Source organism: Propithecus coquereli, unplaced genomic scaffold (genome assembly GCF_000956105.1).
Source record: "Propithecus coquereli isolate 6110/MARCELLA unplaced genomic scaffold, Pcoq_1.0 Scaffold7, whole genome shotgun sequence".
Lineage (NCBI taxonomy): Eukaryota > Metazoa > Chordata > Mammalia > Primates > Indriidae > Propithecus > Propithecus coquereli.
In genome coordinates this window covers 14,166,196-14,192,328 of record NW_012153062.1, presented here as the reverse complement: position 1 = coordinate 14,192,328, position 26,133 = coordinate 14,166,196, and the positions used below count along the sequence as shown (strand labels likewise).

At 32.8% G+C, this 26,133-nt stretch overlaps 1 protein-coding gene across 4 annotated transcripts in view; it reads left to right on the top strand.

The window, feature by feature from the left end:
- The window catches only part of PRKACB (protein kinase, cAMP-dependent, catalytic, beta), a 149,299-nt gene that overhangs the window by 65,126 nt on the left and 58,040 nt on the right, over positions 1-26,133 (top strand). For 2 of the 4 annotated variants that reach the window (XM_012661090.1, XM_012661096.1), the window contains exon 1: positions 10,326-10,630. The exons of the other annotated variants lie outside the window; for them this stretch is intronic. In XM_012661090.1, coding sequence (XP_012516544.1) covers positions 10,441-10,630 — 190 coding nt within the window. In that variant the 5' untranslated portion in view covers positions 10,326-10,440. Of the gene's footprint in view, positions 1-10,325; positions 10,631-26,133 lie in introns of those variants that run through there. 4 annotated transcript variants of the gene reach the window in all.

Genomic DNA, 26,133 nt, shown 5'->3' with positions numbered 1-26,133 from the left:
GAGGGAGGAGGGGACGGGTATTTGTATACACAAGGAGTGCAATGCGCACTACCCGAAGGATGGACATATTTGAAACACGGACTTCAGTGGAGGGGGAACCAAGGGCAACACACGTAACCTAAACATCTGTACACCCATAATTTGCTGAAATAAAAAAAAAAAATAGAAAATGATTTGAAATTTTTTTCACTATGGGCATAAAAAAAGAAAAGAGATAACAGAGTTCTAGCTTGTAGCTATCACAGGAACTATGCTTCTGCAAAATTATGGATGTTTCTACTGTCCAGTAAACTCCTGTAATGATGCAAATATTTGATATTTGCACTGTCTAGAAAGTATCCATGAGGAGCACTTGGAATATGGGTAGTGTGACTTGAGAACTAAATTTCAATTTTATTTAATTTTAATTTAAATAACTACATGTCACTAGGGACTACCATATTGGACAGTGTACTCCAGACTCTAGAAAGTATCCATGAGGAGCACTTGGAATATGGGTAGTATGACTTGAGAACTAAATTTCAATTTTATTTAATTTTAATTTAAATAACTACATGTCACTAGGGACTACCATATTGGACAGTGTACTCCAGACTCAGACATCTGTATAAAAGCAACTTAAATTCTTGAAAGAAATAGTAGAAAATACTTATCTTTTGCTGTAGAATGTATTTTTTGAGCATTTGGATCTTCTTATAGTAGATTTTGCTAAGATTCAATAAACTTCCATTTCTCTTTTGATGTGGAATAGTAAGATACTGTTTTGTATCTTGTATTATCTTATCCCTTAATATTTAGCAAGATTATAAACTTTTTTAGTTTATTATACTTTGATATTTATTACTGTTTATTATTTTAGGCATTATGGAGAGTCCAAGGATGAAAAATATAGAGTGTGGTTGTGAAAATTTATTTATATATTTAAAAGCATATCAGTTTGTCAAGTGTGAAACTGACAACCCCACATTAATAATGGCACCATCATTGTTATTAGTAGTCATTAAATTTTATATAAAAATTACACTTTTTATAGAAGTGTGTGCACATAACTTTTTGTTATACAAAGTGCTGTGAAAAAAGTACTAAAACTTTATTGTGGATTTATTGAGAAATGTGTGTTAATTTCACACTGAGATCAAGGTGGAGCATGTTGAAAGTCAGGCTTCATCTTTTAAAACTTTTCTTTATAGATCTATTTTTAAGTTATTAAAATTAAAAGTGATTGGATTTGCTTCTTGTTCCAATTAAAACGAAACTATCTCTCCCACTGATTACACCTAAAATCTTGAACAGAATACAGAAAGTAGCTATGGGAGGATTTTGAAAAGTAAAGATAACAGGCAGATTGGGAAGGAAAGTCAAAACTAGAAAAGAGACAGATAAGTGTAATGAATTTCCTGCTTTTAAAAATTTCCTCCCACATCTCCCAGCTTAGACTCAAGGAAGCTTGAATCCCAAAACTGTGCAGTGGATTCAGACAGAAAATGCTCCAAGAAAAATCCTCATTTTCTGATGAAAGAACCTGTAAGGAAATCCCTTTCAGGAAAGAAAAAATGAGAGAAAACCCATTTGTTTGTTTTTCTTCTGGTCCTGCTTGGAGGCAAGACACACTCCTGACACTGCACTCCTGTGGCAGTAATGACAGCAACACTGACCACCCAAGTACCTACAACTATGAGAGAGAATGGAAATGACACAGAAAAGAGTCAGTGAATGAGAATAGAAGATCAGAAGAAATTTTCTATTGTAAACAACAGGAAAATCATGTTTTTTAAAAAGGGAATGGAGATTTAGGAATCTGTGGGACAATATGAAGATGTCTAACATATAGGTCATTGAAATCACAGAGGAAGAGGAAAGCAATTGAGGCAGAAATAAAAAATTGAAGATGTAATGGCTGAGATTCAAGAAGCTCGGTGAACTCTAAGAAGACCACATCATAATCAAATTACTAGAAACCAAAGGTAATTCATCACCTGCAGTCCTGCTTTAAAAAAGATGCTAAAGAAAGTTATTGAGGCAGAAAGGAAATGATATCAGAGATAAATTTAGAACTTTATTAAGAAAAGAAAAGCAACAGAAATGGTAAATATCTGGATAAATATAATGGACTATTTTTCTCCTCTTAGGTTCATTAAAATATGTATGATGGCGGAAATAAAAAGTTATAACAATGGTGGAGTTTTCGACATATATAGATGTATTACAACTAAAATAAAAAGGGAGAAGAGTTGAAAGGGAACCAAATATTGGTAAGGCTTATAAATTTCCCTCAAAGCAGTCACTTTTAATTCTAAATTGTCTGTGAAAAGTGAAGTATATTGAAATCTCCAGAGCAACTCTTCTCTGAGGAGGACTACTGACGCAAGCCCAAAGTCAATGGAGGAGACAAAAACGAGTATAACCAGAGGAACATGAAGCTTCTGACACTTGTAGCAAACATTAAACACAGCTCACCTCCTTGCCAGATTAACACATCCACACAGTAAATTAACCTCTGTTCCTTTTATTCAATGCAACATGGTGAACTTACAACAAAAAATTAAAAGGCATACCCAAAGGCAAGAAAAAATACCCTGAAGAGACAAAGCAAGCATCAGAACCAGACTCATGTATTACAGATGTTGGAATTATCAGATAGGGAATATAAAATAACTGTGATGAATATGTTAAAAACTCTAATGGAAAAAGTAGACAGCATGCAAGAGCACATGGGTAATGTAAGCAGAAACTAAGAAAGAATCAAATGGAAATGCTTGATACAAAAAACACTGTAATAGAAATGAAGAATGTCTTTGATAGGCCCATTAAGAGAATGGACACAGTTGAGGAAAGAATCAGTGAGGTTGAAGACAGGTCAATAGGAATTGCCTAAACTGAAATAGAAAAAAGAATGAAAGAAACAAACAAAGAACATCCAAGAATTGTGGGATAATTTCAAAAAATGTAGCATATTCATAATTGGAATACCAGAAGGAGAAGGAACAAAAAAGGAGCAGAAGAAATATTTGAAGTAATGGCCAAGAATGTTACAAAATTCATGACAGATTTCAAAACACAGGTCCAGGAACCTCAGAAAATACCAAGCAAAATAAATACCAAAATAACTAAACTATGCACATTATATTCAAATTGCAGAAAACCAAAGACTAAGAGGAAATCTTGAGAGTAGCCAAAGTGAGGAGGGGGAGAAAAGACCTCACCTATAGAGAAACAGAATAAGAATTATAGTAGACTTCTCATCACCATGCAAGCAAGAAGAGAGTGGAGTGAAATATTTAAAGAGTTGAAAGAAAAAAAAAGCACTGACCTAGAATTATTAATACATATTCAGTGAAATTATCCTTCAAGTGTGAAGGACAAATACTTTCATAGACAAATAAAAACTAAAGTTATTTATTGATTGCCAACAGACTTGTGCTATTAGAAATGATAAAAGAAGTTCTTCAAGGAAAGGAAAATGATGCAAGTTATAAACTCAGATCTACATAAATAAAGGAAAATAATCAGAAAAAGAAAAAATGAAGGTAAAATATGATCTTTTAAAAAAATTCTTCACTGATCTAAAAGATAGCTGTCTAAAGTCATAATAGTAACAATGTACTGGGTGATAATAGGATATGGACAAGCAAAATGAATGACAGCCATGTCACAGGGATGAGAGAAAAGATTTGGGAATACTGTGTTATAAAGTACCTGTGCTGCAAGGCAAGCAATATAGCACTATTTGAAAGTGGACTTAGATTAATTTAAGATGTTCACTGAAAACTGTAGGACAAGCTCTAACAAAAATTTCTAAAAAGAGTTATGATTGATAAGAGGAGGTTAAATGGAATCATATACAATGTTCGATTAAAACCAGAGGAGGCAGAAAAAGAGGGGAAAAGGAAAGAATAAATGCAATGAGGAAAAACATTTACAATGTGGTGAATATTAATCTAACTATGTCAATAGTCACTTTAAATGTGAATGGTGTAAACACAACAATTACAAAACAGAGATTGTCAGAGTGGATAAAAAACAAAACTTAAACAAACAAACAAAACAAGGCAAGACCCAGTTATGTACTGTCTCTATGAAATTCATTTTAAATATAAAGAATTAGAAAGGCAAAAAAGAGATGAAGGAAAATGTACCATGCTATCACTAACCAAAAAGAAGCTGGAGTAGCTCTATTAATTTCATAAAAACCAGACTTTAGGGCAATAAAACTTATCAGGAATAAAAGAAGGGTATAACACAATTATTTGGCAATCAATTCTCCAAGATTTACCAATCCCAAACATGTGCACTTAACAACAGTATCAAAATACATGAAGCAAAAGCCGATAGAACTGAAAGAAGAAACAGACAAATCCAATGTTATAGTGGAAGACTTTGACACTCCTCTTTTAATAATTGATATATGGTATTATGTATTTGTCCAAACTGATAGCACAACGCAAACAGCAAGCCTTATTGCATGGAAAATTCTAAAAAATCATTTAGAAGGTTGGGGGATCCCAGGATGGAATGCAGAATGTGACAAAACAATCTAACTGTATTATAAATGTATGAAACAACCTACTCAAACCACCAGGGATAAAAGGTATTGACCTAAGTTTACTTTGGAAATAAGTGGAGTCTGTAAAACTAGAGGCAAAAGAAATTATACATAAATAGTGTACTCTAGTTGATAAAGTTATTTCCTACAGTGAAAAATAAACCATTTCTTGAAAGATGCAAACTACCAATAGTCAAGATAAAATAGATGACTCAATAGTCCTATATCTGTTGAACAAATTGTTTTATAATAGTATTTGTAATCTTCCAAAAAAGAAAACTGTCCCAGTTAGTTTTACTGGTAAATTCTACTGAATATTTAAAGAAGAAATGATACCAATTCTCACAATCTCTTCTAAAAAATAGAAAACAGAAGACTTCTAAACTTATTTTATGAGGTCAATCTTAACCTGCTACCAAAATCATGCAAAGATAGTACATGAAAATAAAACCACAAAGCAATATCTCTTGCGAACATAAACACAAAATTCCTCAATAAAATACTAGTAAATTGAATCCACCAGTATATTTAATAATAAATAACTAAAATATGCCAAAACCAACAGATGTTTATCCTGGGAATTCAAGGCTGGTTCACTATTTGAAAATTAACCAATGTAAGCCAGCATATTAACAGAATAAAGAAGTAAAACCACATGATTATATCAATAGAAGCTGAAAAACATTAGATAAAATTCAAAATTCCTCTAAGATAAAAACTCTAAGCTACCCAGGAATAAAAAGGAAACTTTCTTACTTCCTTATCTCAATAAGGGGCATCTGCAAAAATAATAAAAAAAAAAAAAGTCCACAGCTAATGTCATGGTTAATGACAAAAAACTGAATGCTTTCTTCCTAAGACTTGGAATAAGAATGTTCACTTTCACCACTCTTGGTTAACATTGTACTGGAAGTCTTAACCAATGCAAATTTGCAAGAAAAATAAATAAAAGGCCTACAGATTAGAAAGACAGAAATAAAACAAAACTGTTTCTGTTCAAAGATGACATAATCACCTACATAGAAAATCCCAAGAAATCTACAAAAAGAAAAAAAAAGCTTCTAAAATTTGAGTTTAGCAAGGTTGCAGTATACATCATTAATATATAAAAATAAGTTGTATTTCTATATAGTAGAACTGAATAATTGTAAAACATTCTTTAAAGTACCATTTACAATAGCTGCAATTTAAAAAATATTTAGGTATAAATCAAATGAAACATGTGTGACATATGTATGCTGGAAACTATAAAACACTGATGAAAGAAATCAAAGACCCAAGGAAGTGGAGAGACATACTATGATTATGGATTGAAAGACTCAATATAATTAAGATGTCATTTCTCTCAATAAACAATCAAAATAAAATCTTAGCAAGATTATTTGTGAAGACACAGACAAATTGACTTTAAGCTTTATATGGAAAGGTAAAGCAACTATAATAGCCAAAACAGCTTATAAAAAAGAAAAAAATGGAGAATTTACAGTATTAGATTTAAGACTTACTAGAAAGCTACAGTAACCAAGATAGTGCAGTATTAGTGAAAGAATTGATGCATAGATAGATCAAAGAAGAGAATAGAAAGTTCAGAAATAGGCCCATACAACCTATCATCAATTTTTTTTTTTTTTAGAAATGTGTTCTCACTCTGTCACTCAGGCTGGAGTGCCTTGGCATGATCAAAGCTCACTGCAGCCTTGAACCCCTGGGCTCAAGTGATCCTCCTACCTCACCCCCCCAAGTAGCTGGAATTACAGGCCTGAGCCACTGCACCTGGCCAGTCAAATGGATTTTTGACAAAGTTGCAAAAGCAATACTATTGTGAATGGATATATAAATCGTGGTAAATCCATGCAATGGAATACTATTCAGTAACAAAAATGAGTAAACTACTAAAGCATGAACATAGATAAATCTCAATTGCTATGCTATGCTAAATGAAAGATGATGCCAGTCTTAAAAGGTTACATACTGTATGAATCCACTTATACAACATTCTGGAAAAGGCAAAACTATTACCCTAAAACCTTTATTTGAATAGCAGGGGTCATAGTCATGTCACTTGCCCTCCACATGTAGCAAATACATCATTTACATATTAAATATGCTTTCATGTTTTTCTTTTCTTTAACCTTCAAACTCTAAAATGCATAGTTCTACTTGGCCCAAACATGATTATAAACAAATATGGACAGTGAAATTGGATGCGTATCGTTGACCATCCGAGAGAAAACATTCTCATAGCAGATTCTCAGACTCTGGACAGTCTATCTAAGAACCAATCTTACCCACCACTATTCTTTTACCTCCATTTCCCTACGCTTGTTGGAAAAATATTGCATCTGAAAAAGTGTTTACTCCTTGTAGTAGTCAGTCTCCTGCAACACAAGGAGCCCTAATCTAGCAGTTAGACCTAGATAGCTTTGGGCAAGTCACTTAATGGTTATAAGTTTACATCTTAAAATAGGGATAATAATACCTGTGCTGCTTATTTTATTTTTATTAATAAGAATCTCATGAGACTTACAATAATTTCACAATGCATTTACAGTGCAAATCACTTTTTATGTTGTAAAGGACTTGGCAAATGTGCCATTACTATTATTAAATATAAGAAATAGGACATAGTGGCTCGCACCTGTAATCCTAGCGCTTTGGGAGGCCAACACAGGAGGATCACTTGAGGCCAGGAGTTTGAGACCAGCCTGGGCAACATATTGAGACCCCCATCTCTACAAAAAATCAAAAATAAAAGAAAAAACTAGCCAGGTACAGTGGCACGCATCTGCAGTCCTAGTTACTCAGAAGGCTGAGGCAGGAGGATCACTTTGACTGAAAGCTATCAGGAGTTTGACGTTGCAGTGAGCCGTGATCAAGCCATTGCACTCTGGCCTAAGTGACAGAAGGAGACCCTGTCTCAAAAAATATATATATGTATAGATATATATAAGAAATAAACCAGTATTTTGTGGTATCTTATGGCAATTAAAGCAGGTTCAACTCTGAAAATTGCTGTAATTTCTAAAATTAATTGCAGAATAAATAAAGACTTTCTAACCTCATGAAGTTGATTACTCTCTAGTTTTAAAATCTTACATTATTTAATTGCAAGATATGTCATTATGGCAAATTTTGGGTACTTGGATAAATATTTAGGATAAATTATTGTGCTGCTTATTTTATTTTTATTAATAAGAATCTCATGAGCCTTACAATAATTTAGCAATACTTTTACAGTGCAAATCACTTTTTATGCTGAAAATAATATCAAGAAGAATAACGAGCAATTTACTTCTTAAAATTAATTTGAATTATAAGGATTTCATAATTTCAGTTAAAATTGTAATTCTTTCTTTCTAGCAGTAGATGCCAGTAGAGTTCTTCTTCTCCTCCCCCCCTCCCCCGCCCTTCATAAAAATCAAATCGCCTCAGCACTTCCATAGCAACAGCTTCCTGGTCACGTTACCTTATATAGAAACATTGCTCTAAGGGCTAAATATGCTACTTTCTATAAGGACTTTAAAACAAATGGAAACAATTTTATTGAAAAAAAGAACGGATTTCAAATGTAGTATTTTTGAGATACTCATTTAGTGAAGCTTACTTTTTTTTGCTATTGTAATTTTGCTTTAAATCTTATGCATTGTTTTAAATAAATCAATCTTAGTGTTCTAATTAGGAATGTTGAATTTCTATACTTAAGCAATGTTGAATATAAGTAAGTCTGGTTAGATGTTTTAAAAATGAATAGTCAGGCTGAAATGTTAGTATTAGTTTGTGTATTTGGCAAGAAAATACCACGAGTAAAATTTGGGGGAGGTTAATATGTCAGAGAGATAAATGATTAAAGGAGGGCAATTGGAAGTGGAGAAAATAAGAATTTATTTTAGAAATCCACATTTTCACTGATTGAATATGGAACTCAAAGAATGAATAAAATTTAGTAACTGAATGTAGAGAAAAAGGAGTTCAGTGATAACACTTCTATTACTATTGTCTCTATATATGAGCAATTTAGTGTTTGTTGGATTATTTATAAAGATTTACAAATAAAATTCAAACATTTTCAAGTATATGGCGATCCTACTTAAAGACCTTTAAGTTGTTAAAAATGAACAAATACTTTCTTCATTTAACATATATTTATTGAGTATGTTATACATGCATTGAATTTATGAATTCAAGTAACTCACAATTTAGGGACACATTAATTCATAATCAGCAAATTTTAACATAATATTATAAAGTCAGTGAAAACAGAGGAGGTAACAGTTTATTTTTCTAGAAAGTATGTGGGAGACTTCACAGAAGAGGTGACATTTGTACTGAGCCTTAAAGATGAATTGAATTTCACTCAGGAGAGCAAGTCAAAGGAATTTAGGAATTTTATGCACTTTTTCTTGTACAGGGTCAGTCTGTGCTCTACAAATGTTTATTAAAGACTATATATAGACACTTAGAGTCTGTTTTGTGTAAGGCACTGTCAAATGTTAATAAACAAATGATCTATTATTATACATATATAATATTTATACATAAAGCTATACATTTAAGAATTTTCTTCTAATAGATACTATTGTCTATTTGCTTAGATTGATATTAATTTTACTACACAAAAAGTATAGACAAATGAGCTGTTCCATGGCAAAATTCATTAGTCAATGTTTCCTTAGTGTCCTTGTGTGTGTGTGTGTGTGTGTGTGTGTGTTGTCCTAATTTGATTACATGATTGTTTCTATTCTATTTGTCATTATTGTTTCTATGTGTTGTATTTCTCAAATAGTTGGCAGGAAATCTGGACTAAGATTTTTTTTTTCTTTTTTTTCTTTTCCTTTCCTTCTCCCTTTTATTCCCTTCCCTCTTTCCTTCCTTCTTTCTCTTATTTAGCACTTCCAAGGAGAACCACACAAATTTCTCTGCCTTTATTTAATGTCAAAAGGCAAGTACTCAAAATTCTTGTTAAGTGCCACAAGTTACTTTTTTCCCTGCAAACTGATAATGGCAAATTTTATTTACTTTTAATCAAGAGATGTTTCTAAGTGAGACCACTAAATCAGAGGCTTAGTTTCTGCAATAGTCCTCAGTGTTAAGGTTTTAAAATTAACATGTCTCAGCCAACTAGAAGAAATTTTTTTCTCTCACTTGAAATTTCTTGCTATAACTAGTTTTATGTCATTTTAAATGTATTTTGTTACTTTTTTCAAATTTTATCATGTTTTAAAATATAATGCTCATAGTCAGACACATGCAGCAGATTAAAAGTTTGATAAGCAATACTGACATACCAAGTTTCTGCAGTGTGTGTATGGACCTAAATCAGTGAGTTAACAATATTCAGTTTTTTAAGGTGCTATTTCAGATTTTTTTAAGTTATAACATGTGTTATAAATTTGTTTTGCAAGAGTTTCTGCCAGTTTTTGATGAAAAGTTAACTGTTCATAAGGATTCATAAAGTCTATATAATAGCGGATTTCCTGGAAAAATACAGTATTTCTTTTTAACATATTTGGAGGGTGGTTTGGTCTTCAGTTGTTTGCACAGGGTTGTAATACATGTTTAACTAGTTTTGCTTTTTAAAAAAATTTTCAGCCTACTATATATACAAAGCTTTATATTTAATGCTCTCAACTTCTATATTAATATTAAAACACTAGAATAGGCAGATACGGCAAGTTTCTAAAATACCCTTCTCTAATTGAGATGAAAAGAGTTTTGCTAAGAAAAGCTCAGTAATGTGCTGTTTTATATTAACAGGAAACAGAGCGGCAGTAGTGGTTTCAATACCCTGCAAACAGGAAGTTTGACACATGCATAGCTCTTAGCTTCTGTGTAAGAAGTTGTTGAGCTCCTTCTGGAAATATTTGCAGTTGCTTTAAGTAAAGTGTAAATGCACATGAATGGCAGCTTATAGAGAACTACCTTGTAACCAGTATACAGGTACAACTACTGCTCTTCAGAAATTGGAAGGTTTTGCTAGCCGATTATTTCATAGACATTCGAAAGGTACTGCACATAATCAGAAAACAGCTCTGGAAAATGACAGCCTTCATTTCTCTGAACATACTGCGGCTATATGGGACAGATCAAGTAAGTTTTTTGTTTTGTTTTGTTTTTTGTTTTTACAAAAACAGATACACCATAACTAGCAGCTACAATAGTAATTGGCATTTTAGAATCAAACATAAAGAACACTGTTTTGTTTATATTTTCATGATTTGAACAGGACATTTTGCAAGATGAAGTTGAAAGAATTCCACAAAAACTTGATTATAAGTTGAGCTGAATCATGTAGCTTTTATCGTTGTGTTGTTTTATATTTGACCAAGTTCAATATCAGTGAGAAAATTTTCTAAAAAATTCTGACATGATTTCTAGTATATGTTTCTGTTTTTGTTATTGATCTTATATATAAAAAATACCTAAATTTTAGAAACAGTGATCTGTTTACTTTTTAAAATTTCTTATAGTTGTAAACTTTAAACTTTGGAAGGGGCAAGAACAGTCTTGAATTTATAATTAAATATCCATTATGTTTGCCACCTTTTATTTTTAAATGCATGTGTGAAAGTTATACAAGCAGGAATTTCTAAAATAAAACATTATTATTCTATGTAAAGGGTTACATTTATAACATTTTGAATATCGAAAGCTTTCATAATTATATTTTATGTCATATATACATATGACTAAAAATGGGGGAAAAATTGTTTATGTATGTATCACATTGTTTCCAGGCATGTTAAAATGTTTGGACTTACTGCTTTGCTAAAATGGTGCTATTGGAACCATTTTTGGTGGCATATACTTTACAAGATAAGTTTCACATATAAGCAATATTAGTACCTCCATTCCACACCTCACCTTGGACCCTCCTCAAGGTATTTTTGTCACTCTGATTAAAGGAACAATAGAATTACCCTTGGAACTCTTGCCCTTTTTGGTGTGTTTGTTTGATCATCAAATAGCCCTAGGGTTTGCCTCTTTCTGTTTATTACATACTGCATAGCAATTAAGGAAGAATACTCAGTTTAACCAAAAAGAAAAAATGGTTTACAAAATTTACTTCTTGGTTTATACAGCACTTTCATAGTTCTGTAGAAGCTTATTGGAATTAATTTTTTAAACTGAATCAGAGCTTTTTTTTTTTTTTTTTTTACCATATTCAACCTATTTTAGGGAGAAATTGAGGAATAGTATATATTTGTGCAAAATTTTTTTAACTCAAAAGGTTTTGACTATCTGTAGTTAATCTTTCCATATAAGCAAGTTGATGGATGAGAAATATAACATATATAAATGTGTACGTGTATATATATTTATATCTTCAAGTTAATGAACTGCTGAGTATTGAAAAAATGATACATTATTAAAATTTACCATGTAAGGAAAGCTTGTTATTCATTCTCCTTGTCCTATTTACTTAAATTGCATTGTCCTAAGGTCTTTTGGAAATCATTCTTATGCACTTCAAAGATCTTTTAAATGAGGACTGAGGACAGAATTGAATTAATTTTTTTCACTAATACTCGTTCCTCATATAGTGAGTGTTTAGTAAATGTATCTCAAATGAATGAATGTCATGGGTTTTTAATAATTAAAAGTTGTATTTAAACTAGACTCTAACCATTTTTTAAATGTGTGGAACCTAGGATGCTTTCTGAAACACATTCTAAAATCTAGCAATGGAAAATAATATCATGAGCCATGATTCTTTTGGAAAAACAGATATAAAATATTAACATTTTTCTTATTGTAAAGTCAAAAAATAAATAGGATCATCGTACACAAATAATATTAGGAGCAAACCTTGTAGCCTTACAAATAATAGGCATGATGTAAGAAATACTTAAAGAATAACTGCAGGCCGGGTGCGGTGGCTCACGCCTGTAATCCTAGCACTCTGGGAGACCAAGGCGGGTGGATTGTTTGAGCTCAGGAGTTCGAAACCAGCCTAAACAAGAGCGAGACCCCCATCTCTACTAAAATTAGAAAGAAATTAATTGGACAATAAAAATATATAGAAAAAATTAGCCGGGCATGGTGGCGCATGCCTGTAGTCCCAGCTACTCGGGAGGCTGAGGCAGGAGGATCACTTGAGCCCAGGAGTTTGAGGTTGCTGTGAGCCAGGTTGACGCCACAGCACTCTAGCCCGGGCAACACAGTGAGACTCTGTCTCAAAAAAAAAAAAAAGAATAACTGAATGCTCATTAATTATCCCTCTACTTTTCATATTCCAAAAATATCATAATAGACACAATACTTTTATATGTAAGGATGAGTATGGTAAGCATTGAGCTCTAGTTTCCTATCACGGAATGTGTTAATGTGGAAGAGAAAACACTGATAGAGCAAAAACAGAAGAATCCTATCGTTTCAAAATTTTGATTTTATTTTTGTGGTGAAAACACAAATTTTTATTCATTTGCAGAGTGAGTTAGGGAAGGAGTTTTTACTATACAAAGTTTTCATATAAACCACATTCTTCAAAGCTACTTAAAGCAGTTTACTTGCATGACTTGTTTGACAAGAAAAAGGAATGTAATATCTCCTGATGATAAACACTCTGAATATGTTTGTTCCACAAGTGCTATTTTAAGAAATCAACTAAGCACAGAAACTACATGTAATTTTTTAAAAATTAGGTTCATGAACTATTGAGTAAAGACTGATTACCAATTTGGGCAGATATGAAATGTAACAAGCTTCAATCCAAGTTTCTTACTTCTCCAGTGACATTATGTATGGAAAGAAATACAGAACAAAGGCCACATAATGGTTTCCAGGTGTTTCATCTTTTACTACTAAATTAAGTAACAGGAATTCCTGTTTGATAACATAAATATGTAACAGCTAATTCCATGCACATATAAGTACGTGAAGTTCAAAGAAAAGCATGGAGAAATTCTGCTTTTTGTTCCAATTCAGAATGAATGAGAGTATTGACATTCATTAAGTTCTCTTTCTAGAAAATTTATTATGGTTAGCTTTTAAATCTTCCTTTGATCATAAATGGTGTGTTGAGTTATATAATACTGAACTTGATTGAAGTTTTGCGTGTTTTAAATGTTTGACTTTATACATTTAATATATGTCTAACTCTAACATTTTAAGGAGTGAATAAGTCGGTACCATCAACCACTTTACCTGTCCTCTTTTCCCATGAATTGAGAGGCTATTTTTCATGTAGGTACAAATCATATTAATGAATCTTAGATTTAAATACTGTATTGGACAAATGAGCAATTATGATTATTGATTTCCTCAGGCAGAATTAGATATCTAAAGTGGTTATAATAGACCACTTTATCTAGTCAGTTTTACCTTTCTAAAGTTCATACAGTCTTTCAGACAATGTACTTCCTATTTGTCAGTCTGAATGAATCTGTATCATTTAATTTCTAAGTTAGAAGACTTTTCACATTATCTTTATACTACTTTTTTCGTTTGCAACTCTTCTATAAGCATCTTGATAGTAGTCAATTCCTACTCATTTGGTAAACCTTTTTTTGAATATTTACTATATCATAGTAAGTAAACAATTTTCTAGGAAAATAAGATCTAGTTCTTACTCTCAAAACCAAGAGTAGGAAGAGCAAACATAACATTCAAGGCATAATGAAATGGTTGCTTAAAAATGTGTAAGTAGCTTGCTGTGCTAGCTAAGTGTATTAAAAAAATATTGCTGAAGAGACAGTAGGGGTCTTCAAGAATATTGAAGAACGAATGGAATTTCAAGACCCAGAGGAGGAGGAAAAGGTTATTTTATTCTAAGAAACATATGCAAATATGTGAAAATATGAACATTTAGAATTTACTTAAAAGATTTAGATATTGTCTAGAAAGGTAGTTTGTGGATCTGATATTTAAAAGGACCACCCGAAGGATGGACGTATTGGAAACTCGGACTTAGGGGGGAGGCGGGGCAAGGGCAACTTACGTAACCTAAACATCTGTACCCCCATAATATGCTGAAATAAAAAAAGTTTTCTATCAGATATTCAGAGTTTTAGACATGCATTCTAATAAACAGTGGGGAGCCAATGCATTTTTTTAGATTAGAAGAGAATATTATGCAACCTTTGTTAAAAGAGCCTAAAGAATTTTAACTAGCATAATTTAGGATAAGTTATTTAATAATTTGCTTGTTGTTCTACAGAGAAATGTAAATAGCTACTATACATTTTGTGTTTTTGCTGGCACTTGATTAGAATTAACACTTTTGACACCACAGTGAACATGGCAATAGACAGTCAGATAATGGATTGCACTTCACAGCAGTGCTTGTTCAAGGTGTTAATTCTGTCTGGAATTCCCTTTCTGTATTTCTAAGAATGGTAAATTTGCTCATACTTTAAGGCTCCTCTCAAATATCATCTCTGTAACAAAATCACCAAAGTGTCCTATTCCTCTATCCTTCATCATTATCAGAATTTATGAACTTTTTACATTCTCATTATCATCTTTTACTTACTTTTATTAAGGCTTATGTTATAGTGTTAAAATTACAGTACTATTAGTCTTTATGTATCTGTCTCCCCTATTTGATTTTGAACTCCTTGAGAGCAAAGAACTTGTCAATTTATTTCAGTATTGCTAACATAGTTCTCAATGAATGTTGAATTGTTTTTTAGATTAGATTAACACTAAATATCCCTATAGTCTTACACTAACAAGATTCTTATAATTTTTTTCTATTCTTTGCAATTTATTTTAAAGGCCTATAGTCATTGACCAAAGGCAGTAAAATGATGGCCTGACTCTAGTAAATACCATATTCCAGAGACACTGAACTTTTCACTGAACTTATGTATTTTTATCATGATTTTTTTACAAAAATTAGAGTAATCAGCTGACTTCATAGAAAAACTAAAGTAATTGCAATAGTAAATGATTTGAAATCATAAAATGTTTCCATTGTCTATTTAGCAACATCAAGTACTATATCAAGTGTACTAATAATGAGAAGCTTTTACTTGCTTGTTCTTTGCAAAAATAGCCATACAATAGGATTAGAAGGGAGCCTTGCTATCTTCTAATGTGGTTTGAATATGTGTGTTCTGAGTATGGTATCATTAGCATCACCTGGAAGCTTGTCAGAAAAGAAGAGAATTTCAGGCCCCATCTAGACATACTGAGTCAGAATCTGCATTTTTAACATGATTCCCAGCTAATTCATATGCACATTAAAGTTTGAGAAGCACTTTTTTCCTAGTAACATTTTAACCTGATTTCCAAAAAATTTATCTCCACTGGAGAAAATGGAAACCATAGAAAAGAACAAAGAAAAAAGTAAAAAGTTCACACACAATCCTGCCAAAAGAGAATCACTGTTAACGTTTTTGAATATATATTTTGTGTATAGATACACAAATTTCCACCAGCCCTCAAAGTTGGATCTTTCAGTACACAGTATTTTATAACTTTTTCCTTATAAAGAGTTGTTTTAATTATAAAGAGTTGCAGGTTTGGATCCAGACCACCTCAATAAAATGAGTATCACAATAAAGCAAATCACACAAATTTTTTGGTTTCCTAGTGTATATATAAGTTATGTTTACACTATAGTCTATTACATGTGCAAAAGCATTATGTAAAAAAAAAAAGACAATGTGCATACCTTAATTTAAAAATACTTTATTGCTAACCACAATCTGAGCATTCAGTGAGTCATAATCTTTTTGCTGGTGCAAGGTCTTGCCTCCATGTGGATGGATGCTGACTGACCAGGGTGCTGATTGCTGAAGGTCGGAGTGGCTATGTCAATTTCTTAAAATAAAACAATGAAGTTTGCCACATCAAAGGAAATTTTGCTCTTCCTTTCATGAAAGATTTCTCTGTAGCTGCAATGCTGTTTCATAGCATTTTATTCACAGTAGAACTTCTTTCAAAATTGATGTCAATCCTCTTAAATGCTGCCACTGCTTTAGCAATAAAATTTATGTAATATTCTAAATTCTTTGTTGTCATTTCAACAATGTTCGTAGCATCTTCACCAGGAGTAGATTTCATCTCAAGAAACCACTTTTTTTGCTCATCCATAAAAGGCAGCTCCTGATTCATTCAAGTTTTATCATGAGATTGCATCAGTTCAGTCACATCTTCAGGCTCCACTTCTAATTCTGTTATAGTTCTCTTGCTATTTCCACCAAATCTGCAGTGATTTCCTCCACTGAAGTCTTGAACCCATCAAAGTTATCTATCAGGGTTGGAATCAGTTTCTTCCAGACTTCCGTTATGTTGCTGTTTTGACCTCCTTCCATGAATCATGAATGTTCTTAGTGGCATCTAGAATGGTGAATTCATTCCAGAAGATTTTCAATTTACTTTGTCCAAATCCATTAAAGGAATCACTATCTATGGCAACTATAACCTTACAAGATATATTTCTTAAATAATAATACTTGAAAGTTAAAATTACTTCTTGATCCACAGGCTGCAGAATGGATGCTGTGTTATCAGGCATGAAAACAGCATTCATCTTCTTGTATATCTCTGTAAGAGTTCTTGGGCAAGTAGGAGCATTGTCAATGAGCAGTAAGAATTTGAAAGCAATGTTTTTTTTCTTAGGAGTAGGTCTCAACAGTGGGCTTAAAATGTTCAGTAAACTGTGCTATAAACAGATGTGCTGTTATCTAGGCTTTGTTGTTCCATTTATGGATCATGGGCAGAGTCAGTTTAGCATAATGCTTGAGGACCGTAGGATTTTCGAAATCATAAATGGGCATTGGCTTCAACTTAAAGTCACCAACTGTATTAGGCCCTAAGAAGAGAGTTAGGCATTGACTTCTCTTCTGTAGCTATGAAAGTTCTAGATGGCACCTTCTTCCAATATAAGGCTGTTTTGTTTACATTGAAAATCTGTTGTTTAGCATAGCCACCTTCATCGACTATCTTAGATCTTCTGGATAACTTGATGTAGCTTTTCCATCGGTACTTGCTGCTTGACCTTGCACTTTTATTTTATGGAAATGGCTCCTTTACTTAAACCTTATGAATCAGCCTCTGCTAGGTTCAAACTTTATTTCTGCAGCTTCCTCACCTCTTTCAGACTTCATAGAATTGAAGAGAGTTAAGGCCTTCCTCCGTATTAGGTTTTGGTTTGAGGGAATGTTGTGGCCACTTTGACCTTCTTTCCAGACCACTCACTCTTTATCAGCAATAAGAATGTTTCACTTTCTTATCATTCATGTGTTCACTGGAGTAGCACTTTTAAATTCCTACAGGAACTTTTCCTTTGCATTCACAACTTGGCTAACTGGTGCAAGAGGCCTAGATTTTGGCCTGAGTCCTGCCTTTTGACATGCCTTCTCACTAAGCTTAATGATTTCTAACTTTTGATTTAAGTGAGAGACATGTAACTCTTCCTTTCGCTTGAACACTTACAGGCCATTATAGGGCTATTAATTGGCCTAATTTCAATAATGTTATTTCTCAGGGAATAGGGAGGCCCAAGGAGAGAGAGAGAAATAGGAAAATGGCCAGGGGGTGAAGCAGTCAGAATACACACATTTATTAAGTTTGCTATCTTATATGATTGCAGTTTGTGGTGCCTGAATTACAACAGTAACATAAAGATCACTGATCACAGATCACCATAACAGATGTAATAATTTTGAAAAAGTTTGAAATATTGTGAGAATTACCAAAATATGATACAGAGACACTAAGTGAGCACATGATATTGGAAAAATGGTACCAATAGATTTGCTTGACGCAGGGTTGCCACAAACTGTCAAAAAGTGCAGTATCTTCCAAGTGCAATAAAATGAAGCACAATAAAACAAGATGTGACTGTCTTAATACATTATTATTAACTATAGTCACCAGGCTATACAATAGATCTCCAGAACTTATTCATCCTGGCTAACCAAAACTTTGTACACTTTAACAAATATCTCCCCATTCCCCTTTCCCTGACTACCCCTACCTCCATTCCTTGGCAACCACCACTTTGTTCTCTACTTCTGTAATTTTGACTTTTTTAGATTCCACATATAAATGAGATCATGTAATATTTGTCTTTCTGTATCTGCCTTATTTCACTCACTATAATGTCCTCCAGGTTCATCCATATTGTTGCAAATGAAAGGACTTCCTTCTATCTTAAAGCTGAATAGTATTTCACTGTATAGATAAATACTACATTTTCTTCAGCCATTCATCCATCAGTGGACACTTAGGTGGATTCCATACCTTGGCTACTGTGAATAATGCTACAAAGAACATTGGAGTGCAGATATCTCTTTGATATATTGATTAATTTCCTTTGACTATATATCCAGTAGTGGGATTGCTGGATCATATGGTAATTCTATTTTTAATTCTTTTTAGGAAACTCCATACTGTTTTTTTCAAAATGGCTGTACTAAATTATATTACCACCAACAGTGTATAAGGGTTCCCTTTTCTCCACATCCTTGCCAACACTTGTTATCTTTTGTCTTTTTGATAATAGCCATTCTATTAACAGATGTGGGGTGATATTTCATATGGTTTTGGCTTGCATTTCAGTAATAATTAGTGATGTTGAGCATTTTTTCATATACCTGTTGACCATTTCTATATCTTTTTTTGAGAAATGTCTATTCAAGTCCTTTGCCCATTTTAATTGGATTATTTGTTTTCTGCCATTGAGTTGTTTGAGTTCCTCATATATTTTGGGTATTAACCTTTTATGAGGTATGTGATATGCAAATATTTTCTCCCATTTTGCAGGATGTCTCTTTACTCTGTTGATTGTTTTCTTTGCCATGAAGAAGCTTTCTATTTTGTTGCAATCCAATTCCTCTATTCCTGCTTTTGGGATCATTAAAAACTCAGTGCCCATAACAGTGTCAAGAAGCTTTTTCCCTATGTAATTTTCTAGTAATTTTACAATTTCAAGTCTTGTGTTTAAATCTTCAACCCGTTTTGAGTTGATTTTATACATGGTGTAAGATAAGGGTCCAATTTTATTCTTCTGCATGTGAACATCCAGTTTCCCAACTCCATTTACTGAAAAGACAGTCCTTTTCTCATTGCGGGTGCTTGACACCTTTGTCAAAGATCAACTAACCATAAATACATGGGTTTATTTCTGGCCTTTCTATTCTATTCCATTGGTCTATAAGTCTATTTTTATGTCATTACCATAATGTTTGATTACTATAGCTTTGTAGTCTCTCTCTCTTTTTGTTTTCTTTTTTGATCTCACTCTGTCACCCAGGCTAGAGTACAATGGATTAATCATAGCTCACTTCAATCTGTAACTCTTGTGTTCAAGTGATTCTCCTGTTTCAGTCTCCCAAGTAGCTGGGACTATAGGTGCATGCCACCATGCTTGGCTAATTTTTCTATTTTTTGTAGATGCAGGGTCTTGCTCTTGCTCAGGCTGGTTTACAGCTCCTGGCCTCAAGCAATCCTCCTGCCTTGGCCTCCCAAAGTGCTAAGATTACAGGAGTGAGCTACCACGCCCAACCTGTAGCATATCTTTAAAGCAGGTAGTGTGATACCTCCAGCTTTGTTCTTTTTGCTTAAGATTGCTTGGTTATTTTGGGTCTTTTGTGGTTTCATTTGGATTTTAGAGTAATTTTTTTCTATTTCTGTGAAAATATCAAAGAGGCTACTATGAACAATTATATGCCGAAACATTGGATAACTTAGAAGAAACAGATAAGTTTCTAGAAATATACAACTTATCTAGACTGAATCATGAAGAAATTAAAAATATGAACAGAACAATAATGTGTAAGGAGATTGAATCAGTAATCACAAAAACCCCACCAAAGAAAAGCCCAGGACCTCATGGCTTCACTGGTGAATTCCTAACATTTAAGGAATAAGTAATGCCAATCCTTCTCAAACTCTTGCAAAAAACTGAAGAGGTTGGAATATTTCCAAACTCATTTTGAAGGCCAAAATTTCCCTGACATCAAAGCCAGACAAGGATACTACAAAAAAAGAAGAAAAAAGAAAATTACAGGCAAATATCCCTGATGAACACAGATGCAAAAATCCTCTACAAAAAAAACTAGCAAATTGCATTCATCAATACATTAAAAGAATCATACACCACAATCAAGTGGAATTTATCCCTTGGATACAAGGATGATTCAATATATGCAAATCAATAAACATGATACACTGCCTTAACAGAATGAAGGATAAAAATCATATGATCATCTCACCAGATGCAGAAAAAGCATGTGACAAAATTTAACTTTCTTTTATGATAGAAACTCTAAACAAATTTGTTATAGAATGAATGTACCTCAACATAATAAAGGCCATATATGATAATCCCACAGCTAACATCATACTCAATGGTAAAAAGATGAAAGCTTTTCTTGTAAGATCAGGAACAAGGCAAGGATGCCCATTCTTACTGCTTTTATTCACTACAATACTGGTCAGAGCAATTAGGCAAGAAAAAACAAATACAAGCCATCCAAATTGGAAAGGGAGAAGTAAAATTTTCCCCATTTGCAGATGATATGATCTTATCTGTAAAAAACACTAAAGACTCTACCAGAAAACTATTAGAACTAATAACGAATTCAGGAAAGATGTAGGTTAGAAAATCAAAACACAAAAATCAGTAACATTTCTATATGCTAACAATGAACTATTCAAAAGAGAAATCAAGAAAACAATCCCATATGCAATAGCGTCAAAAATGCTTAGGAACAAATGTAACAAAGTAGATAAGAGATTTTTACACTAAAAACTATAAAACATTGATGAAAAACTTGAAGCAAACACAAATAAATGGAAAGATATCCCATGTTTATGGATCAGAAGAATTAATATTGTTAAAATGTTCATAGTGTTTAAAGCAATCTACAGATTCAATGCAATCCCTTTCAAAATTCCCATGGCATTTTCACAGAAATAGAAAAAACAATCCTAAAATTTATTTGAAACTGGTAAAGAACCCCCAAATAAGCAAAGCAATCTTGAGCAAAAATTTTTCGCACTTTTAAAAATTGATCAATTAGTAATAGCAAATTGTGTGAGAGACAAAGAACTTTGAAAATAAGATGTTATCTAGAAAGAGGTAATAAGTTGAAATTGGAAGAATATGTTCTCTGAGGGATTGAATGTTACTTAAAAATCCTAAAACAATGGCTGCTTTTAGCTCTGGGGTCTAGTTATTGTTGTCTAACAAGCATGGCTCACTTGGGACACAAATAAGGTTTCATCTTTTAAATATTGACATTAATCACTGACACACCCATTTACTCAAATTGGCAGGACTTCTAAGTAGCTCTTTTCTTGGGTTCTTCTTTTAGCCATTTCAAGTATTGCTAAACTCCTACAAGTTTACTCATTCCAAAAAGACTAATCTTTCCAAAGGTTAGATGAAGAAAGAGGTGGGTATTTTGATTAGTACATAAACTAGTAATCTCATTTTCAGCTGCTGTTGATTTTGCCACTGCTACATGATTTCATGGTTTAAAACTTGTCCCAATAAGTTTCATGTATCCTTGCTCTTGTTGATGTGATGCCACTGATCTTTGCAGAGACCTCAGTGGTTCTTAATGACAGGATGATCCACTCTTCTCAGTATTATGCTCATTCAAGGGTTGTATTATAGGATTTCATTTCCTTAATTTTTGCTCTTATGCTTAGTCATCCTGGCTTCTTTGTCAAGTTGGATGTGTGAGAAGGTACTTTCAGCCCATCCTCACACTGTAGCAGAATCAGCCTTTCTTTCTTGAGCATGTAGTCCAGGGATAGCAAACCAACCAGTGGTCTGTGACCTAAATGTAGCTCACAGATAAGTTTTGTTTAGTTCTCATGGTATTTTTTAAATAATTGAATTTTATATCATTATTTTTGTGTATAAGTATGCATATAAAATACTATGGTTTTAAATCAAGAGCTTCATATAAATAGCTGGACTTTCACATTCTTGAATCATTAGAAAACCTGGTTTCAATGGCCTTTTATTCTCACATAAGAAAAAAATGGGCAGCACTGAATAATTGTCCTCTTTAGTCAGATTTATACTGTCTGATTTGCTCTAGCCTTCACGACTTCTATTGTTTTACCTGCCTGGCACTTGTATTTGGCCTACAATGTCTCTAACGTTAAGCCTGAATCACCAACCTAGATACTCCTTCCTCTTTGATAAAGCTTCCTTCATGTGCCTTCCTACTCATGAGCCACAGATCTATCATTAAAATTCATGAAAACGTTCTAGTAATTCTGAACCTCAGAAAGTATGAGGTCTAGGTTTTGATCCCTCCTTTTCAAAATTCCTGTTTTATCTTTTATGCAGATATCCTTGTTTTCTTAATTATCTCTCTTTACCACTCTGAGTATTGAGAAGGAACAGCCTTTACTAAGCCCCAAAGGATTTGGTTAGGTCATTCTTCCAAGAAAATGGATGCCCACCAGCCTTACATTTACATAATTAAGTTGTCCACTGATGTGATTCTTCCCACAGCAAAGAAAATCTACTTTAAGCAGATTGTCTCTAAGTAAAGAAATATTTGACAATTTTTAAAAATTGAGGTATAATTTACATACCATAAAACTCACTCACTGTAAGTGTATAATTCAATATTAATTAGTAAATTTATCTGATACAATCATCATCACTATTCCATTTTAGAACATTTCTATCAACCCCCAAATTTTCTTTTGTTACCCATATGCAATCAATACCACTCTCACCCAACCTCAGATCAACACTAATCTACATTTTTTTTTTTGCTAAGTCATCAGCACTTTAAATAACAATGTCTTTTTTATTAATTTCAGAATATTCCAGGGGTACAAACACTTTGGTTACATAAACTGCCCTTGTACCATTTGAGTCAAAGGCATGGTGTGCCCATCCCCCAGATAGAGTGCATCGCACTCATTACTGATCTACTTTCTGTCTTTATAGATTTTCTTTTTTGGACATTTTATATAAATGGAATTATATAATATGGAATTTATTTTTCTGGCTTCTTTCACTAGAATAATATTTTTGAGGTTCATCAATGTTGTAGAACATATCAACAGTTGGTTCCTTTTTATTGCTGAAGTATCATATTTTATGTGAATATAACACATTTTGTTTATCCATTCTGTGATTGAATAACATGAGAATTGTTTCTAGTTTTTGACTATTTGGATAATGTTGCTATAAATATTTGACAACAAATCTGTGTGGGACATATGTTTTCATTTCTCTTGAGTAGATTATCTAGAAGTAGAATTTCTAGGTCATATGTTAAATTTACCTTTACCTTTTTAACAAACTGCCAAACTGTTTTCCAAAATGATTATATCATTTTACATTTTCACCAGTAATGTAAGAGCATTGAAGTTTCTTAACATGCTCATCAATACTTGGTATCATCACTCTTTTTGATGATAGCCATTTTGTGGGTGTAAATCAGCATTTTACAATTGTTGTTTCAGTTTGTATTTCCCTAATAACTGATGATGTTGAGCATATTTTTATCTTCTTTCAAGCCATTTGTGTATCTACTTTGGAGAAATGTATTTTCAAATCTTTTGCCCACTTTCAAAATTGAGTTGTCTTCTTATTATCAAGTCTTAAGAATTCTTTATATATTCTGAACACAAATCTTTTCTAGATATATAACTTGCACATATTTCCTTTCAGTCTGTGGTTTGCATTGTCGTATTTTAAAATGATGTTTTTGAAGAGCAAAAGTTTATAATTTTAGTGAAGTCCAGTTCATCATTTATTTTCCTTTTTGTATGGTACTTTTGGTATCATATCTTAAGAAATCTGTGTCTAACTCAAGGTAATGAAGATTTTTAATCTTAATGCTTTCTTTTAAAATTCCATATTTTAAGTTTTGTATGTGGTGTGAGGTATGGATTTAAGTTTTTTTTAATATGGATATCCAATTTTTACTGCACCATTTGTTGAAAAGACTTTCCATTGAACTGTCCTGGCACCTTTGTCAAAAATCAATTGAGCATAAAATAGGCATTCATTTCTGAATTCTCAATTCCATCCCAGTGAACTGTATGTCTATCCTTGTGCCAATGCCATACTGTCTCGATTACTGTAACTTTAAAGTAAGTTTTGAAATCGAGTAGTGTAAATCCTCTAACTTTGTTCTTCTTTTATCAAAATTGTTTTAGCCATTCTGGATCCTTTGCATTTCCATATAAATTTTACGATCAACTTGTCAGTTTCTAAATAAAAGCCTGCTGGGATTTTCACAGAGATTATGTAGAATCTGTAGATTAACTTGTGGAGAATTACCATCTTTTTTTTATACCCTCTGGACCCTTCCAATTTTTATTACGGCAATTATTCTCTAATTTTGTGGTAATTAAAAACATAATAATCTTTTAACTGGTAGTGACTAGTTGCTTTTGAAAATGGAATTTAATGTTTTGAATATAAAATTATTTTGGCTAAATAGTAAAACAAATCAAGTAAGTTCAAATAATGTTTTTTCAACAAAAATTTAGTCAGCTCCTACTTTGCGTGAACTACTAAATTGAGAGGTCTTGATGTTTATAAGCCCGTGGAACAGATAATGCTTGATAAATGCTATAAATAGATGTTCGGACATTTCTCTTAGAGGTTGAATTTTCTTAATTAAAACCAGATGAAACAAAATCTGTTAGTGAACACTATTTTAACCACATGGCCATTGTTGTCATACCAACCTAGAAACTATCACCAAGGGCAGGAAAAATGCTTTGCTAAGGTTTGTGAATTTGGCTACACCAGTTTGTTGGTTTTATACTTTGGTTGTCATAATGGCTGCTGAAGGCATTGGCAATATGTGAGAAGGTGTGTTAATGATAATGCTGATGATGCCAGGAAAAGAAGATCCTTATTCCTGAGCAAAAACTAGATTTGATCAAATGCTATATTTACCAGTGATGTTTAGATTTTGTGTCACTATGTACTTATTGCTGTAAAGGCAGTGATTTTATTTAGAAGATTGTGCTTTCATGGAGGCAAGTAGACCACTTAGTTTGGCCATTTGATTTATACAAATCTATTTAGAAATTGTGACTTTTTTCTTTTGAAGAGTCTGTGATTCTTCAAAATCCTGTGATTCCATTGAGCTCAAGACATTTGACTAATGGGAGGTGATTGCAGTATCCAGTTGGCATTAGCTATTTGAATTTGTATATCTACACAGTCAGTTCTGCTAATTTTTTTTTTTGGCTTTGTAATATGGCCTTTTCCTTTTTTTTTTTAATTTCAGAATATTACAGGGGTACAAATGTTTTGGTTACATGCATTGCTTTTGTACTGCTTGAGTCAAAGTTATAAATGTGTCCATCACCCAGATAGTGTACATTGTATCCATTAGGTATGATTTCACCCCTCCCCTCTTCCCCACTCCCACCTGCATGATTTCCATTGAGTTTTACTTCCATCTGTGCACGGGAGCGCTGATTGGTTAGTTACAAATTAATAGTGAATACATGTGGTGTTTGTTTTTCCATTCTCGATACTTCAGTTAGGAGGACAGTCTCTAGTTCCATCCAGATTGTTGCAAAAGGTATTAATTCATTTTTTATGGCTGAGTAGTACTCCATGGTGTACATATATCACATTTTATTAATCTATTCATGAATTGATGGACACTTGGGTTGATTTCACATCT